The sequence below is a fragment of the Corvus moneduloides genome, chromosome 4 (assembly GCF_009650955.1).
Source record: "Corvus moneduloides isolate bCorMon1 chromosome 4, bCorMon1.pri, whole genome shotgun sequence".
NCBI classification, from domain to species: Eukaryota; Metazoa; Chordata; class Aves; order Passeriformes; family Corvidae; genus Corvus; species Corvus moneduloides.
In genome coordinates, this window is record NC_045479.1 from 35,408,565 (window position 1) to 35,428,976 (window position 20,412).

At 38.1% G+C, this 20,412-nt stretch overlaps 1 protein-coding gene across 4 annotated transcripts in view; it reads left to right on the forward strand.

Moving 5' to 3' along the window:
- Positions 1 to 20,412, forward strand: part of PPP1R12A (protein phosphatase 1 regulatory subunit 12A) — a 114,730-nt gene that overhangs the window by 36,973 nt on the left and 57,345 nt on the right. For all 4 annotated transcript variants that reach the window (XM_032106672.1, XM_032106673.1, XM_032106671.1 and 1 more), the window contains exon 2: positions 6,832 to 6,962. In XM_032106672.1, coding sequence (XP_031962563.1) covers positions 6,832 to 6,962 — 131 coding nt within the window. The remainder of the gene's footprint in view (positions 1 to 6,831; positions 6,963 to 20,412) is intronic.

Consider the following 20,412-nt stretch of genomic DNA (forward strand, 5'->3'; position numbering starts at 1 on the left):
GCTCTTACTGCATATTTGAGCTAAACATTTACTGATTTTGTGTAGCTCCTGGTTTTATCTTGGAGCTGAAAGAAAATCTTAAGTGAACTTCTCTTGAGATATACTCACATATATCTCAGAAAAGTTAGACAAGTTGTTTACATGAAGTGGAAATAATAGAGAAGTTTGAGTTCTGGAATGATTTCTCTATTTTGTCAATGTTTGACAGTTCTGCAGGATTTGAATTAAGATGGATATGGGTGCTCAGTTTCAATAGCCTCTGCATGCCTTCCCCATGAGACTTGAATGGACATGAAGTGTTGCATCATCCTCAAGTAGTGTTTTCTCCTTAGGAGAAGGTGTCTTTCTCACCTGCTTTTGCAGGTGTCTTTTAAAATGATTCTAATTTTCTGCACTTAAAAGTGAAATGTTTCCAAGAAATTTCTCTGGAGAAGAGTTATCTGAAACTTGCAGAAGCCATGAGGTACTCTTGAAATACTTTGGTAGTTCGAGTTATTGTATATGGTAATTATAATTAACTATTTTTTATGGTCCAATTCTCCAGGATTTTAAATAATAGGCCATTCTTACCAAAAAATAACACACAAGTGTATCATATGCATGATATTTACAGGCAAGTTAAACAAAATAACACTAGTTTAGCAAAAGGCTAGTATTACTAGTTTAGCAAGGATATTTGCATTGTAAACCATACCATTTTTACTAGGAAGCATGCTTTAATAAAGTAAAACATTCAATCCTAAATCTAGATTTTGTCAGTAGGCAAGGTATCCAGTATTACCCCAGCTCACTGAAAAATAGAAGCTGTGACTTGTGGGTTGGCTAAATGAACACTTAATTTCATAATTGAGCAACATTTGTCATCTGTAATATTCAATTAACACCTGAAGTTCTTTTACAACACCAAAACTCTCCTGATTCTTAACGTAAACATGAACATCAACAGCAGCCTCTCCACCCTATATGTACTGTATTAAACATAATACTTGGCAAATGTAAAATACCTGCTTTTATAGTGATTACTTGAATAGTAAATAAGTGTAGTAATCACTAATATTTCATAAGCTAATTTGTTGATCATTCTTCTTGTACTTTGTCCTGAAAGTGTTCCAAAATATTCAGTGAGTCTTAGGACATAGTCATTACTAATACTAGAACCTTAAGATGTTATACTTTGTATAAAAACATTTAATTAGTGGGCTAGTAACAAATTTAGGTGCAAAAAAATTATTCCTCCTTTTTTCTAGTGACTGTAACTCCCAGATTACTTTGACTCTGTAGCTTGAAAGTTAGGTAAGGCTTATGTTTTCATTTCTTACACCTTACTTCCACTTCACTTGTTGGTGCTGCATTGCTAATTAATGTGCAGCATAAATATGTGAGTTATTGAAAGTGGAAAGTGTTGCTCAAACTTGGTTTGGTTCTTTTGACCAAATTTCATTTTAGACCTTCTCAGTTAGTGGTTTATTGACAGAAAAAAAAATTGCAATATGAAAACTTAATCTTTTTTTTCCCAGTGTCAGTGAAGATGAACAGAACATATGATTAGTGAACTGTAATGTCCTCTCTCCTGACAAAACCTTTCCTCATGAAGGCAAAAATCATTGCAGAGAGAGACCAGCATTCAAACTGTGGGGATTATCTCGTGGTGCTGTGCTCACTGGGAGGTCAGCACAAGGACTTGGATAGAAGCAGTAATTGTCAAGTTCACACTGTGAACTGCTCTCTGGCACCATTATTTCAGAGGACTCATGGTTAACCACCTTTTCATGACAACTGATGAATTTAATTCTCTTCAGCCTGTGTTCCTGTCTCAGTTTCAGTTGAAATTGCTCTGCAAGGGGGGGAGGGAGGACAGTGAAGTAGACAGAGCGGGTAATGTGATTTCCGTAGGAAGGCTGTACAAGGCTAGGCTGGATGGGGCTCTCAGCAACCTGATGTTCCTGCCCATGGCAGGGGTTTGGAACTAGATGAGTCACTTCTAACCCAAAATATTTTATGATTCTTTGAAATACTTACAAACAAGAAACTAGGCTTTAATGTGTTGTAAATTTAAAAGTACAAGTGGTAGAAGTGGTTGCTAGTTTAAAAATGTGTCTTTCAAAAAGTGTCAGTTTGAAACAAGAAGCTTTAACACAGGGTTTGTAATGGATGAAAATTCAGAGTGAAAGGAAGTTTTGTTTCTCTGATGGTGGAATTAGGACATGAAAATTAATTTCAGAACAATGATGCTTCTCGGAATATAAAACCTATTTTAATATAATCAAAGCAAATAATTATTTTTTAATCAGATAAGGGTATATTTCTTTTTCTTATTCTATTTCATTTTAAATTCTAATTGCCTTTCTGATCCAGTTTAGATTCAGTTTAGCACAACGTGTCAGCATAGCTGTAAGGGAGTGTGGTATGTGATGGCAGAGGCAACAAGCAACCCAAGGTGAAGAGAACAGGAACCACTTCTAACCAGCTCTGCTGCTTTAATATGATTCTCGGGTACCTTAACAAAGATGTTCCTATTCTGCTAAGTCCTGTTGGACCCACTGGAATTACTTCACTCAAATCAAGAGAAGGGATAAACTATTCTCCAGACCCACTGTGAGGTCTTCTGTTTCTGGTATTCATATGGCAATTCAAAATGGTTGTTTGACTTGTTTTATCCCTTTAATATATTTTCTGTGTTCGTATTTTTGATTCTTTTCTGTACCAAGAGTAAATAAGGAAAAAATAAAATGTGATGGCAGAGGTGAAATACATGTTTGTTTTGCTAATAGATGCGAAATAATGTATGGAATAGATCAGAATACTAATCAAATCAGTAAAAGGGTAGGTTTTAATCTCTCTGTGGAAAATGGAGATAAATTTTACCAAACTTATTAAAAAAATGTAATGTCTAAACCTCAGTAGATGGCATTACCTCATTTGATGTTGACATTAATGAAAATCAGTAAGAACTGTAGCCCCATGTAAGGTACATGGTGTATAGCTCTGCTTCGTGTGGGTGGGACAGTAGTCTAACAGACTGATTGCTTCTTTCCCTACAAGATTTCTGATTTTTTCAAAATAATTACAGGCTTGTTTTTCCTGTCTTTTGCGGAAGAGTGCTGTCTGCTGAATTCTTTGGGTGGTTACTCACTGAGGAACCAAGAACTTCTGGTGTTTCTTTTAAAACTGTCTATTTTTAAGGCTACTGACTAAGTTATGTCTCCCCATCACCTATGTTCTTAACACCTGATAGTATCAAGAGCCAGCTATATCACCTGCCACTTGCACTGGGATACAAAGTCATGGTGAATACAGTTAAAAGTCTAGTATGATCAGCAGGTATCTGGTTATCCGCTTTTGAATATTTATGGAAAGGGTTAAAATGTTGTTTCTAGCACAAGCTATACCTCCCTAGGACTGGTCTGTGTGAGAGCCAGTTGATCTTTGCTAGTCTTTGCGGTGCCAGTTTCAGGTTGTTGTGCAAATGGAAAGTGGTTTTCTTTTCTGGACTTCAGTGTACTTCCTTTTTCTTATCAGAAAAGGTAAGCAGACTTTGTATTCTCAACTTTGCTTTGTCTTTATGGCTGATAGCCTAGTTTCTATATTGGTTCTCAAAGGAAACAAGGTTTATATGATTGTCCTTGCAGCTGTCGTTCTGTTTGAGGCCCATTGGCTAACTTAGATCAAATTTGACAGGGTAATGAGCTCTTCATGTCAAAATGCTGCCTTTCTACCAGTTGGTGAGGCTGGGGTTGAGAGAGAGAAACTGGTGCATGGGATGACGGGTGTATTGTGTGTGAGCTCCCATGTTCTGCTTGCCCCAGGAGCTGCCTGGTGTGTGTGCTCTACAGATGTGTTTTGCAAGCACTTGGAAAGAGCTTTAGGATGACCTGTGGTTTCACTAAGGTGGTAACTCATGCTCTGGGTGGGAACTGTGGGCCATGAAGGGAGAGGCTGGGGATAGGGGAAGATGAGTGCGAAGAACTGAGATCAGTCTTGGAAGGGCTGTAAGAGACGTGGAAAGGGAAGACCTGCAGCTGTCTGTGTCCTCTCTTCAGATTCTGGGACAGAATTAATCTTGAGAATTTATCTTTCTGAGTTATTGCAGCATCAGTGGAACTCTTGTTATTTACATCTTGCATGTACATTGCTTTTTCCTTTGTAATAACTTTCAGGCTGAGGTCTAGAAGGGCAGTCTGTTTAGAGGCTATTGCTTTAAGTTTATCATGCTGCTCTGACAAGCTTTCCTTTTGTGGTTGAGATGTCAGTCTTTAACAACAGAGGCACTTCTGACACTTGATAAATATTGCTTTTAGGAGTGAGCAGTGCAGTAGAAATGGAAAAAACATTTAGATAACATTTCTTTTATAACATTTATTTCTTGGCTTTCTGTCTTAAGGTACCTGCTGATAGTCAGAAGTGCCTTTCCTGTGGAAAGTGCTGAGAGTGATAGGGTCTATGCAACACCTGCCTGTGGTTCTGTTAAGAAGAAAAAGGGGACATAGGGACATAGGATACAGTAGATTGGTGTTTGTCAGCAATAGAATCAATTGCAATTGGTTTTATTAAACTTAAGATAGGTATTACCTTTTCGGAGACCACAGTGAGTTTTTAATAAAATATTTTTTGTTGTTATGAATGTACAATCTCTGATAATACCTGATAAGTGTATTTGAGCTCTCCTGATTCTTGCCATGTATGGCACAATAAACTGCCCAAATTTGGTCAAATATTTTTAGCCACTTAGTCATATGTCTTTTAATGTGCTGTATATGTAAGCTTTTCATTCACTTAGCAACAGCATTTTTATGAGTATGTCTTGCCAGGTTTTCTCATGTATACTTGAAAAATAGGCAAGGATTGTTCTGTGTTGGGTTGTGTCACAACCAGATGGGTGGGCTTTTTTTTTTTTTAATAGTGCTAATCAATTTTAAGATACCCTTTTTTTCCACAGATGACAAATTTTAGGGGATTTTAAGATAAACAAGCATGCAGCATATTAAAATTTAATATTAAAATACCTATATTTTTAAAATGCTTCTGATATAAATTTATTTTTCCTTATAATTAGCTGGTGAATATTATTAGAGAACATCAGTTGTTGGAAAAATCTAATATCCAGAAAAACTGGATATAGTGCTATATATAGTTGATGTTTCAGTTAAGTGTAAACATCTGAGTTTCTTGTTTTCCTCCTAAACTGATTAACCATGCCTTGCCTTTGATTCTTTTTTATTAAGTAACAAAATGTCCCACAGACAGAGGTGATTCTTTTCTTTCAGAGTTTGCTATAAGTGTATAAGCATTGTACACTGATGATAAGTGGAAGAAATTGAAGACAAATATGCTTGAAGAACTTGTAGTCTTTATTGTTGGAGTATGTTAAGAAATTATTTTTTTTAAAGACCTGCTGATTTTAGGGATAGATATGACTTAAAAAGTTTTCAAGGCGGTTTTCAAGAATACCTGAAAAGGTAGGAGGGTTTTCATTCAAGAATGTGGTTTTGTTTTTAACCAAAAAACAAATAATGCAAGCAGTGTATTGCAGTCTAGTTGCAGTCTAGCTGTACCTAACTAAAGCAAATGGAGTTAAAGAAGGATAGTCTGTGGCTGGTTTTGTTTGGCTGGTTACACTGGGCAGCAACGTTCTCCTCATGGTGTAGCTGTTGCCTCATCATTGCAGAATGGAGGAAAGCTTCAGCATTCATCTTGGAACGTGCAATTGCTTAAATAGGGATATCCGAGTTGTTTTCTTCCACAGTAAAATATTATGTAGTTTTGGGGCTTTTCCAGAAGTATTCTGAAAAGTAAAATTTATACCTTAATCACATTTAATTAGAGGCATATTTCTCTAGTAGGATTTAGGAGCCCAAGAATAGAGGTTCGCATTTCAGCCTTGTGGCTATGTAGTATTGTTCATTTATTAAGCTAAAAAATTAATACCAGTCTTGTGGGGCCTAGCTGCTTGGAGTTCTTGCTGCCCTGAAATGCAGAGGGACTTTTCTCTCAGTTGCTCTGCCCTTTTAAGGGCAGCAGGATGGAAGTTGGCAAGAAAACTTACTGAGCACCCTGTGAGAAAAATACTCGAACACAGAGAAGAAAGGCAAAATAGGAGTCAGTCAAGATGGAGGTCTGGAGAATGGCAGTAGTTCTGCATCTGAGCAACACTCTTTGCTTGGTAATTATGAGATGTGGGCAGATGATAATATTTTTGCAATTGCCAAAGTGATACTCAAGTAAGTTTAGGAACAGGAGTGAATAATAGACTGTTAAAAGATTTATGGTGGTATAGAATATGCTGCAGTGGAAAACAGTAGGGGGATGTTGAAATACTATGTAGCATCCCCTTCATACTCTGTAGTCTCCTCTACATTACAGATAAAATCACATTATGGTATCATTTTCAAAGTGCTTCCCTAGCTCTTAGTCACAATTCTACTTCACGGTGTGGCTGTTTATTCAATTTTAATATCCACTCAGGTGGCTGAGCTGGGCCTGGGACAAAGTGAGGACCTGAGGAACCACTTCTTACTGGAGAATAAGGTTGCAGTGGGGATTGTAAAGGGTTTCTCAGAGAACCAGAATGCATTTACCTGAGAAAATAATTTTTTTTTTGCTTTTTTAAACTGTCTGAACTCATTTCTTTAAAACGTTTTATAAATCTGGAACACCTGCTGTTTATCTCTCAAATTCTTCCTGTCTTGCTGTCAGACCCCAACAAAAAAACCCTACTTCCTCATTAGAGCTGAAAATACTTACCTTTTCTCCTGAAGATGTTGCTTAAAGATGCAAAGGATTGTAGAACAGCTTTAATATGAACTTACTTCTTAACTCTTTCTTTCTTTGTAGGCTTGTATAGATGATAACGTAGATATGGTGAAATTTCTGGTGGAAAATGGAGCAAATATTAATCAACCAGATAATGAAGGCTGGATACCTCTACATGCAGCTGCTTCCTGTGGATATCTTGATATAGCAGAGTAAGACTTTTTCCTCTATTTTTAAAATCTATGTATTTTGCTAATACATTGCTAGAGAGACAATAGAAGCAGATGGTATTCATAAATTATGTTTTTAGTTGCCTGTGGGATGTGTAGTGAGGAAGAATGCTTTTATGTTGTGTGTTGGTTGTTAAGTGTGTTGCGTCCGTAGCATTGTGTGTTGCATTTTCTCTTTCTAGATTTTTAACATTGCATATTAGGTAGATACAAACATAAATAAAACATAAGACTGCTTATGACTGTCAGATTATTTCTTTATATTATTTTCTTCTGTAGAATGGTTGTTATGGGGGAAGGCACAGGGACAAAGTTCCAAATCATATTTATTAGTAGTCTGAAACATTATCCTGGGATAAGTCTATGTGTAGGAGATAAGTTTTACAGTTGTATTTGCAGTCTTGAAACGTTTGTTCTTCAGCTATGGTATAGAACAGTTGAATAGTTCTTTTGGCTGTGGAGCAAAACCCTACAATAGAAGCTAGATGCTTGTTTCGGTATTAGTTAAAGCTTACTCACTACTGAATTCCAGGAGTGGTTTTGTTATTCTTGAAGTCTGTTGAGGGCCACTGAAGATGTGCTAAAATCAATTTTTTTGAGAGGTTGTCTGTTTGAGCCTGAAATGAAGATTCTTTTGAGAAAATGTGTGGCGTATGTTTTCAGCACACTGTTGTTGCAGTTAAGCAGGTAATAAAGTCTTTTTTAAAACTCTCTGGGTAAGCACAAACTTCATTACTTTTACCAGACTCATTGTGACATCTGATCCAGTGTAAGCTTTGGATAAAATATAAGGTAGTATTTTATCATGTAATTATGTACTAATTGCAGCGGTGAAGAATGAAAATTGTATCTGTTCTGTGAGTTTGAGGGTTTTAATTGCCACAGTCTAAAGGGAAATGAAAAATTCTGGACACTGTAGTATACCGTTTTCCCTGGAATTTTTTTTTTTTTTTGGGTTGTTCACAGAGTGAAGTGATTTGTATATCCTTGGTATAACGGGGGCACTGTATGACCACTAACTTTGTAATCTGCCTTTCTATGCTATGCAGATGTTTGATGCTGTAATCCCCCTTGCCATGAATATTGGAAGTGTTTACTTCTTGGCTATATTATGATGAAAATTTCTCTACAAACTGAGATAATATAAGCCTTTCTTCAGTTTAGTGGAGGTAAAACACCTGCCTATATTCCACAATAGGAAAAAATTCAGTTATTGATTTGGCATTGTAGCTAACATAGGCACTTGTTCAGGAAAGAGAGAGCAATGTCCCTTGTCCACAGAAGTTTTTCACTATTGACTTGTATATCCGAGATGTATCTGGTTTTTATTCTCTCAGATTGGAGTAGAACTCTGCGTATTTTCTATAGATAGCCTTTAGAGAAATGAGGTTATTGGAGTATAGTCCTTTGGGATGTGAGACAGATGTTGGAAGAGCAGTGTTTCAAAGGTGCATGGAGTTTTGAAGATAAGCTGTTGAAACAAATTTCCATATACAGCTGAGAAGGGTAACCTGACACGAGTGGAATAATATTTATATCTGATGAGGCCCACAGAGTTTAGGTCTTCTTCAGACTGCTTCTCCAGGATCTCAGCATCAAATAATTTACAAAAATGAATTCTACAAACCACAATTTGCAGCTGAAGCAAAACTGGGGGAAGGTGAAAGGATGATACAATAAGCTACCAGAGATTAGAAATTTTATTTTAATTTAGTCCATCGTATGTGCTGGATCCAGCATCTGCTTTAGTGAGGATGCATTCCTGGGAAGCATGAGAATGTGTGTTTGTATGTGTCTGTGACTGATATATTTTACTTTTAGCACGTCTTTTTGTGCAAGAGAGAAGACAGTCAGGGAATGAGTTCTGGTGTTTCCTAAGTTTGTTAATAAAGGGTTGGGGAGAGTCTGACCTGTGCTTCCCTTTCTCATCCTCCTGTGGAACTGCCTGCTGCATGCACAGCTTTGTAGTGCTTCTCAAACTGGAGACTTGGCAATCTTATTTCTGCTTCTTCTGCTGCCATCTTAAGTCTTCTTAGGGCTTCCTTCAGATGTAAGTAGCTGGAATTTACTTACTGAAATAGCACAACTCTTTTAAATCATACAAATATGCAAAATTAGTTAATATATAGAATTTGTTTACAATTTGTAATTTTACAATTCATGTTTTTAAATTAATAGGAAATATTATGTGGTACCATACTTTGATTATTTCAGGCTTGCATGTCTCAAAATCTAAAATTATATATAAGAAAGCAACTGAGCTAGGAGATTCTAATTCTAATCTTAGAATTACAGAGTATTTGAGTTGGCAGGGACCTTTCATAGGTCATCTAGTCCAACCCCTCTGCATTGAGCAGGGAATCTACAACTAAATCACGTTATTCAGAGTCCTGTTCAACTTGGCCTTGAACAGTTCCAGGAATGGGGCATCTACAACTTCTCTGGGCAACCTGTTCTGGTGTTTCACCATAAAATCATTTGTGTTGGAAAACACTTCCAAGATCACCAAGTCCATCCTTTGACCACCATGACAACTAAACCATAGCACTAAGTGCTGTGTCCAGTTGTTTCTTGAGCACTTCCGGTGATGGTGACTCCACAGCCTCTCTGAGCAGCCTGTTCCAATGCTTAACCACCCCTTTCAGTGAGGAAATTCTTCCTGATGTCCAACCTGAACCTCCCAGGCTCAGCTTGAGGCCACTTCCTTTTGTCCTGTCGCTGGTTGCCTGGGAGAAGAGGCTGACCCCCAGCTGGCTACAGCCTCTTTTCAGGTAGTTGGAGAGAGGTCTCTCCCGAGCCTCCTTTTCTCCAGGCTGAACAGCCCCAGCTCCCTCAGCCACTCCTTGTAGGACTTGTATTCCAGACCCTTCCCCAGCCTGGTTGCCCTTCTCTGGGCATTCTTCAACACCTCAATGCCCTTCTTGCAGAAGGGCCCAGAACCAGACACAGGATTCGAGGTGTGGCCTCACCAGTGCCCAGTACAGGGGAACAATCATTGCCCTGGTCCTGCTGGCCACACTATTGCTGATACAGGCCAGGATGCCACTGGCATTCTTGGCCACCTGGGCACTCGCTGGCTCATGTTCAGCCACTGTTGACCAGCACCCTCAGCTACTTTATCCCTTGAGCACTTTACAGTGCTTGTTCCCCAAGCTTGAAGTGCTGCATGGGGTTGTTGTCACCCAAGTGCAGGACGCAGCATTTGACCTTGTTGTGCTTTATCCAGTTGGCTTTGGCCCATTGATCCAGCCTCTCTAGATCCCCCTGCAGAGCCTTCCTGCCCTCCAGCAGATCAGCAGTCCTGCCTGACTTTGTGTTACCTGCAAACTGACTGAGGGTGTTGTTGATCCCTGTCCAGATCATTCATAAAGATAATAAACAGGAATGGCCCCAATGCAGAGCCCTGGGAAACGCCAACCATCAGCTGGATGTAACTCCATTCATCACCGCTCTCTGGCTGTGTCCATCCAGGCGGTTTTTTACCCAGCAAACAGTGTACCTGTCCAGGCTGTGAGCAGCCAGTTTCTCCAGGAGAATGCTGAGAGAGACAGTGTCAAAAGCTTTTCTGAAGTCCTGGTAGACAACATCCCCAGCTTTTCTCATCCAGTTGATGGGTCATCTGGTCATAGAAGGGAGATCAGTTGGTCAAGCAGGACCTGCCTTTCCTAAACCCATGCTGGGTGGGCCTGATCCCTTGGTTGCCCTGTACATGGCACTCACAGGATTTCTTCTTAATATCTGATCAAAACCTTCCTTCTTTCAGTTTGAAACCATTCCCCCTTTTCCTGTTGCTACATGCCCTTGTTAAAAGTTCCTCTACAGCTCTCTTGTAGGCCCCTTTAGGTACAAGACAGCTGCTATAAGGTATGTATGTGTGCTGTAATGTACACATTACTCTTCAGTGTAGTCCCTGCTGCTACTCTGATGTTGCTGAATGAGTGCACCCATGTCCTGGAGATCTGTAAGAAGTACAGAATATGTAGGTGGTAGGGAGCTGCTCTGAAAAAAACTATGGCTATCTCAGGGAGCCACCAGGTCAGCCATGTTTTGGCATTGGTCCCATGCTAATTGCTAATGGGCTGAGTGAATTTGTAGCATGGCCCCCGACTTGTTGGGGTTTTATTTTGCTCTGTAACAGTACTGTCTGGTGAGGGGGCTTGTCATTGCAGGTGTATTCCCTGTCCCTCTTATCCTCCACTGTGTTCACCAGACCTGTGACAGCATCTCCCAGTAGTATCTCCTGTGCCCTTTCAGTTTTCTGCTCCTTCAGAACAGCCATCTTCTCTTGAATATACTTCCTTTTCTAAAAAAATGCATCTTCCACTTTAGGGAATGTTAGCCTTCTATAAGGCCACTCCAAGTGAAATACTGTAAGACAACATAGTTGAATGTGTAACAAAGTGTCAGCTGCTTGCAAAAGGGGAGTTGTGCTGTAAAAGTAAAATCTCTGGCATGGAAGGCAACTGCTCCTGTTGTTTCCGACATCTGTAAATGCTGGGAGTGTTTCAGCTTACTGGAAATTCTTTGAATACTTTAATTTTAGAATTGCCTACTTAGATTGCAGTTCATCTAGTTTATAATTATGTAAATTACCTTACAAGTAATTGTAATATGAACATGTTTTAAATTAAAATTCTTCAACATTGCCATAACATGTGGATTTTGTATAGTATATTCTCTTTTCTGTTCGTCTCCATTCTTTTCATACGCAGAAAGCTTTACCCAAACAAGCCTTTTTTTTTTTTGCTAATGTGTTAGTATGAATTAAGAAGTAAGAAGTCAGCATGAAATGCTTTGTAAAACTATAGTTTGGTGAAGAGAAACTTTAATGCAGGAGGACTTGAACAGAAATTTTGTCTGCATTCTTTTAGATGGTATTTTATGGGTAGGACCCTTAAATTTACCTTTGTAAGACTGTTTTCTTGTGCATAATGAATTATTTTATCTGATAGATCTCTTCTATGATTGAAAAATTTGTATATTATTTCGGTATCGGAATAAACAAATAACTTTTTTTTAATGCAGAAAAAAGTAATGGGGAGGGGAAAATAGTGTGAAGTGGTATTTAAGAAACAATTTTAAAATGCTTACTTTTTTATTTCTCTCTGCTTTGTTTTGCACCAGATTAAAATAAATCTGAAGTAGTAGAAATTTCTCTTTTGTTTAATAATTAAAGTCTGTGTTTAAAATTATTTTCTTGTGGGCTTTGTAGGATGCCTATCTGTGAGTGTGTAGTTGATGTATTTTGAACCTTGTTTGCAACTGTTCAGAGGCTACTATGCAGTTATACTACTTAAATAGGAATGCTTTTTCATTTTACCTAGAACGAAAGAGGCATCTTCCAAGTGTAAGAAAAGTATTTTTCAAAACTAACGTAGAAGTCAGTGACAGTTACAGTTTTGTTGCAAAAAAATCCCAAAAACCGAAGCAGGAGAGAGATGTCTGCTGAGGGAAGAATAACATTTTCATACTTTCATGTAGTAGGTATTACAACAGTTTGACAAATGTTGGTGTAGATACTAAAATTCCTCATGGGTTCAAGGGATGAGAAATCCATGGAGGGTGGATACATTAAAAAAATAAAAATGCAGAATACATACGTGCAAGTGGGATCTGATTGAGAAAGTCCATGAAGGTAGTTGGAAAGGTATTATAAGAAAAGTAGCATGTATTTGCTCTGGTTTTATTCTCCCTGAAGTCTTATGTCTGGAGGTGGGCTACATGTTAAATGGAAACTTGGACTAACTCTGTATGGTAGCTTTTATGTTTAATAGGCATGTTTGGTACACATAGTTTGATACCCATACAAATGCTAAGACTCAACATAGTTTCAAAATACACCTTTTTTATTTAAAAGGTTTTAAAGGCTGGAGCATATGATTCAGAAACAGAAAAAAGTTTCAAGTTCAGAGTCTCCTCAGTTTATTTCAGAAGGGAATAGTAGTTTGACCAAGTCTGCTGCTGTAAAACACAGCTAACCCACTTTCCTTTCTGCCCAAAGTTTCCTATGTTGAATATTCTCTCCCTCCCCTAATATTTAAAGCAGGCTTTAAAAGGCTTGTGTGTAACCACAGGCTTGCTGCTGACGCCCATCTTTCTTCCAGACTCCAGACACCTGAAAGTGAACCCAGCCAAACTCGTTTGCTGAAGCCTTGGCAAACCATTGTCCCAGGATCTCCCTATTTTAGTAACAGTCCATTAAGACTAAATGAGTGATCCTTGTCTGATAGACTCTGAGACAATCATGCAAACCTGTAGTTGGATACCTAGATGTTCAGTGATAGGTGGTTTTCTTACAGCTCTCATTGCCTTGGGGGAACTGCTGTGGGTGCTGCCTGGTAGTGATTCCTGCCTGTGGTACAGGACCAATACTCATCTGGCAACAGCTAGTCAAGAGAATTCAGTGGAGTTTGACAACATGATTAAAGTGATCTAACTTGAGACTATTGCAGAAACAGGCAGATACTCACTTCTGCCCTTGGTTTGCTCTCCTCCGCCTTCCCTCTTGCATTATCTAATGATCACACAGCAATGTAGGAACTGTAAGTGTAAGAATAACCTTCGGGGGGCTTGAAGGGTTTATTCTTTTTTGGGCCGCTGAGCTGACCTGGCTTGCCAGCAGCACTTGGCATAGATATGCAGGTAAAAAAAAAAGTCTAAGCTGCTTTTCAGTCATATCTGGTACTTCTGATCAAGAAGCCTGGCTGAGTAGGGCCTGTTCAGTGGTGGAATCCCATGCTTCATCTCCCACCTCATAAGCCTGAACCACTTGGTACCGTTCAGTGTTCTTTCATGATGCCTGAGGGTGTTGGTGCCAGAAAGTATGTTTCAAAGCAGTTGTTTTTAATCTGTTTTCTATCTAAGTTTTAGTAACTTGATCATCTGAAGCTGTTTCTTACTTATTGGAGGGTTTTTAATCAAAACTCTTGCTGTAACCCATTTTAATCCTAAAGAGCAAAACATTACTTAGGCAAAGAGCACTAATGAAAATGTCAGGGATGGCTCCTATCTCCTTCAGCTTGGTTCCCAGTTATGGTTTTAATTAAGTGAGTACGTCGTGATATTATTAGTGATACATTCAGAAATGGATTTTTGGAGAATAATCAGAAATTTGGATTTTTGAATGACAAGATAAAAGCTTGTGGTAAGGTAAGGTAAACCACATTAAACTGATTATGCAAACTGATATGGGCTTTGGGTCTTACAGAGATGCTACAAGGTGAAGGGATGTTTTTGTCAGGATCCAAAATGTTTATTTAAATACTAGGAAATGTTATCTGGAGGTGTATAATTAAAAGCAAAAGCAATCAAAGATGAAAATTGATACAACCCACTGAGAAAATGAGAAGAGGACTTCAGAAGGATAAAACAAGCCATGTGACAAAAACAGGGAAAGAAGATATATTCCCAGCCAAAGAAAAACAACTCTTCTAGAAGAATGACTGACTCTTACAAGTTGATACTGGTAAAGATGCAGTGTTTGTTTTGAGAGCTGTGAAAAGGTCCTGCAGGCTTTAGAAGATTGTTTCAGTTAATTTCCATTTGCAGCCTTCTTTCTGGAAGAATAGATTGGGAAAAAAAACATGTGTCCCCTAGTGTCCTCTCCCCCCCGTCAAAAGTGTGATGCTCTGTGCAACATAACAGTTCCTCCTTCTTCAAACTTGTGTTGGTTATCTGCAATGATAAAGCTAAATTCTATTAGATAAAATAATGGACAGACTGAGAAATCAGTGAAGTAGTATCAGTTGGCATTTTCTTTTATGAAGACGAACTGTGGTAGTGTCCTATTTCTAGCATGTTTTTGCTGCATATATGTATGTCCTAAGAATAATGAAATGCTAATGAAGTTGTTAAGGTTGATGGTAAAGTTCCCTTTTTAAAATCATGTCATTATGTGGTAATCTTTTCTACTGTGTAGCTGTGATCTGATGCGTGGAATAAAACCCAGCTGACAGAAATACATAGTAAAATATAGTTGATGGGTTAGAGGAAACTGTAGGACTTAACCAATTTTCATACCTGCTTGTTCAGCTGAGGGAGTCAAGGAGAGCTGGTCACTTTAGAATGCACAAAGTGTGTCCTCTATAGCTGCCTTCTTTGAGATTGGATTACTGTGTGCATCTCTACTTGTGACCCTAAATATTTTTAGTTAGTGTATTAGTAGTTAGTAAGTGTTCCTGTTCTTCTAAGGGTAAATGTAATAGAAACTAAGTTCAGAGATACCTTCCTCAGGAACACAATTTAATGGAAAATATCTTTTTTTCTTTTTTAGCAGTTCATTCAATCTAATTAAAAGTCAAAGGACTGATGCTGATTGTAATGCTCAATTTTTGGCTGAAAAAGAAATTGAAAGCAGAGTTGGTATCTAAAAAACCCATCCTGCTTTGAGAAGTGAAATGGGAGAGATCTTACTTGTTTGTCACAAAACATTGATTTTATTTGTATCCTGAGAACAATTTAGAGTAGATGCCTTACATCTGAATTCTGAAGTTAAATGTGATACATACGGAGGAGAACACATACAAAAGAATGATCGATAGGGAAACCTGTGAGCTTGGATAGACTCACAAGAAGCAACACTAAGGTCCTTCCTGGCTGGTAGCTTGTAGCTGCCCATTGCCACCAGTAAGTTCCTATTTTCTAGGTAGGCCTAGAATGTGGGAGAACAGCTCTAGATTGATACATGAGCAACCAAGTTCTGAATTGCAGAAGTGCTTGGTGAGCATGGCCAGTTCAAATCAACCAGTTCAAAATTGCTGTATGAAAGATTCTTTGTAGACTGTGGAATACATGGAATTGTTAGTGCTGTTGACCACTGAATATAATATTTATTCAGTTATCTGATATAAAAATAATTTAATTTGCAGTGAAGTTGGTTTTGAGCATTGTTTTCTAGGAGAAAACAAGGTTATGGTATAGATTGTCACTTCTGTGCATCTCAGTTTTTTTTCTTTCAGCTTTTACCTGAGTGGTTTTCTCTGTTGTGAGTTTGACCCTATTTTGGCACATACAGTAGACTTTCTAATGACACTAAAGCAGTTTATGACCTACTTATCCTTCCTTAAAGCTGTGTCTTTTGTTGGCTATCCTAAACTGCGTCATTTCAGTGCAAATGATCCTAATCTGTGTGTGTTTTTCTAGTGTTATCCCTGACTGAGGCATGATAAAAGATGTTTGAATTCTTCTGAAATGCATGTAGATGTAGCCATGGTATCTCTAGACACTTAGGGCTGCTGTGCATTGATGAAAGTGAGTTCTTTGGATACAGTTCAGATACTAAGACACAGAAATGTGGGTTTTTCTATAAACAGCAGATATGACAGGAAAAAAGTATATAAAAGGAATTATTTGAAACCTCTTTATTACAGATGAGGTGCTGCTTATCAAATTTGAGTAAAGAGTAGGAGTTTTCTTTTGGAAGTGATTTCAAGGAAATTCAAAGTGGACTGAACATGTAAACAACTGCTATGAAGTGCAGATTGCTGTTACGTAAGTAGGGGTCAGACTAAGCTCAGTACTACTGAGTGATGCTAGAAGCTGCACTGTGATAGTAATGTTGCTTTACAGAGAGGTCTGCTTACTATATTATTACATAATATAATTACAAATAAGATAAGTTCTGTGATGTAGTAGTTATGTATGTGCTAAGATCTGTTTAACACGGGAAAAGAATTGATCTTGGTTTAAATTTTTCTGATACAAATTCGAGCATGTGGCTGTTGGAGAAAAACAAGCCCGTTAGGTCCATACTCATAACTTCTGCTGAAATAGAAATCAACAGGTAAAATCATTATTTTTGATGCTACCATACCCAAATATAGCAATGCTGCTTTTGGCATAAGGCAGGAGGGATGGTAAGCTGCTTGGTGGGATCATGTCTTGTTAGCTGAGGAAAGTGGGCAGCAGCATGGTCTTCCATCTCCCTCCTCCTGCCTCCATGCTGCTGTTACCTCTTCTTCTCAACCAGTGTAACTCAATCCCAAGTGTTCACCTTGATGACAATTCTGTAAATCACCACAAATGCTTGGAGATTTGCTACAGGAAACCATTCCAAGCATAGTGTTGTCAGCTGGAGTTACAGTATGTCCTCTGCAGCTGCAATGAGACATTTTTCATACTCAACCTTCACTTTTGAACAATATGCTGCAAACGTCAAAATGAACACTTGTTCATGGAGTTCATCATGAAAATAACATTTGGTATGCACTTTAAAAATACTTCTTGTTTTTCTTCATTTCATTCCTGCTGAAATTTTTGCCCTGTATTCCTCCTGGCAATGCCAGGCTCCACTTCTATTTTTTTCTTGGGTGCTGGTTTGTTTGGGAGTTTTTCTGTGGTTTGTTGGTTTTTTGGTTTGGTTTTTTTTAAATAGGCCATATGTTTCTGTATATGGCTTTCTTTGTGTTTTCTACTTTACTTTCTTCACTCACTGTTTATTTTCACCTAAACACTGCTTTGCCACCTCTCAAATGCCTTTCCCTCTATATGGATGTGGCAAAATATGGAGGCTTAGTTGCTTTTCAGATGCTGCAAGTAGGAATTTTTCCTGTTCCATCTTTGCATGATTAAGTTTAGCTGGCCGCCTACATACAAGTATTTCTAGAGCTGGCTTCTTTCAAAGGTTTCTTGGAACACATGGGGGCTAAGACTAACCAGATACTGTTATCTACACTGTTTCTTTTATGCTCCTGCATACTGAGAAGGAAGACAGATGGGATTCTACTTAGTGTGCTTCCTTGGGCATATGAGTTGCAGTGAAGGCTAGGAACAGCCAGCTATATGCAAACTTCAGGGGTGTGTTGGTATGTTATGGAATGTTGGCTTCATAATCATAAATATGTTTTTTATATAGGTACAGTATTTAGAAATGATAGAAAGTGCTGTTTACATAGGAAGATTTTTTGTTTGTTTGTTTTACTACTTTGATAGCTTTGGGAGTATTTGACACTTTCGAAGCAAAGATGTGTGTCAGTCCAAGATGCCTTTCATAAGAGCTTCACGAGGGAGAATCAAGCTGGATTTGATGCTATCTGCAAGAGCTGTTGCATATTGAAGGATGTAAAAAAGGCTTTGCAAACTGGTTAATTATTTAGAAAAAAAGATACGTGCTGAAATCTGGATTATACTGATGAAAATTGAAAATAAGTGTCTCCTTCCATTTGCTTAAAATCTTCTGGCCATTTGTTTCTCAACTATTTTTTGTTGTTCTTTTTTTAAACATCTCTAGCTATCAGAAATTCTTGGGTTTTGTGTTCTGCAAGAGGAAATCATAAGTTGACCTCTGGTCTCTTGTTGATATTAGCTGTCTTAAAATCATCACTCATGTATTTCAGGATAAATAATTGTTTCATTATGCCAAATAACCCTAATTGGTCTGATTTAACTTGGTATTTTTCACAGCTACTAGCTGATGATACTGCTCATAGGGGGAGCATTCCTTTTTAGAAAGTGCTGCAGCATTCTTTTTTCAAAAGAGCAATATGTGAGTGAAAATCTTCTGGATTTTGCAAAGCAGCATAACCTTAAAAGTGCCTGAGTTTTGTCATGATTTGATTTAAATTTAAATGCTGTCACAGACGCCTGTCTTTCTTGTGCTGGTCTCTATTCAGTTCTAAATATTCAGAGGCAGAAGGTTGAGGCGCAGCAGTGACTGACCATGTGGGTTGGCATTTTGCAGAGTGCTTGAATAAGATATCCCTGTGAGTTTGACTTTATTGTTTTTCAAGTCATTGGATTTGTTGTCCTTTGGTCTTAAAATCATGCAGGAGAAAGGATTCTAGGCCTGCTTGAATTTCTACAGTTTTGGCTTCAATACTGAATTTGGTACCTTCATTTCCTTTTATAAATCATAGATTCAGAAGAGACAACTGCAGTAGTACCTCAACTGTGGAGAAAGGAGGTTGAGGAAAGTTACCTGCTGGTTTTCTCTGAAGGGCATGAGCAGCATCCCCTGTGGTGCAGAGCAGGTGCTGTGTGAGGGGCCCCTGCCCGGGCAGGCAGGGCTCCTCCATGCCTGGCAAGGCCTACCAGCTGCCTGCCTCACGTTACACACATTTTAACACTCTCCACCAAACGCTTGAAGGGATTACAATATAGATTTGCAAAACCATGAAGTTGTGGCTTTTTATTATTACATTTATCTGGGTTTTGAATTACGTGTTTAAAAGTGAGTGTAACAGTGTGAGGGTCCATGAGGGAGTGATTGAGGGGTGGCTGGATACTGGCTGTTCATACCTATTCAGCCAACTGTATGTTTTCCGTGAGACTTGCTCACTGACATAGGGCATATTTATACTGTGTTCCACAACAGAATTTAGCATAATGCTACTATAATGCTCCTGGATTTGCATCAGGTTTGTATTATTTTAAGACATTCAAGAAAAAATAAGAAGACCAGGCCTTTCTTCTGTATCTTATTTTGAGAAGTGCATCCTTGTAATTCAAGATTCATATAGAAGCTGTAATCCTGTCTCTCAATATGTTGTCCATACAGGTAGGTATACATTTGCTTACCTGGCCTTTAAGTGTTATTTTTGCTGAAAGTTAAAAACCAAAAAAAAACCCCAAACCGTTAAAACCAGACCCAAACAAAACTACATTTGGAAACTACCAGTAAGCTTGAGGTAGCATTTCTACCTCTCTCTGAGTTAATAACATTGTTAGGAATTCAGATTGGAAGTGAAACTATTCTACAGTTAGAAAATATTTTAAGAAATATTCCCAGACATTTAAAGCAATAGAAGGTCTGAAAAGAATCAGGTTTTACAGTTTTAGTGTACTTCAACTTTAAAAAATATTGGAAATAGCAATGTTAAAATTTTATAATTTTTATTTGTTAAATGTCTCTTGAAGGTCTAATTGTTTGGCCAGAGTTGTTATAGATGTATTTTTATCGGGAATTTGGATGATTTACAAAGATGTACTTTAAAAAGTGTGTTGATGCTTTATATTTAAAAAAAACAAACAGTGAAATAATTCTGAAAGGCATTTTTTTTAAAGAAAGGTGATTAAAATATGTGTTCCAAAGTTGTTAGAGTTTTTGATTTGTTTTTACATCCTGTGGACTGTGGGGCAAATTTTTTTCATTTTCTTCAAAGGAGGATTTGCACAGCTGCATGAACACAGTGACACTTTTTCTGTCTCTGGCTCCCTAGTATCATTCAGTTGAGATACTCATGGAATTAATTTGAACTCCACCATCTATGGTTTTTTTTTTTTTTAAACCTGCTGGGTTTAGCTGAAATCTTAAATGTTAGCTAATTAGTTAAAAGTTCTTGGCAGACCAGTTGTGCTGTTAGTTGGTGCCCCCACTAGCAATTAGGCCATTTCCCAGGAAGGCCACACCGAGCATGTTTATTTTAAATGTATATGCAATATTTTTTTAGGCCGGTCCCTCTTGTCACATTTTAGGAGTTAGGAACTGCTGTCCAGT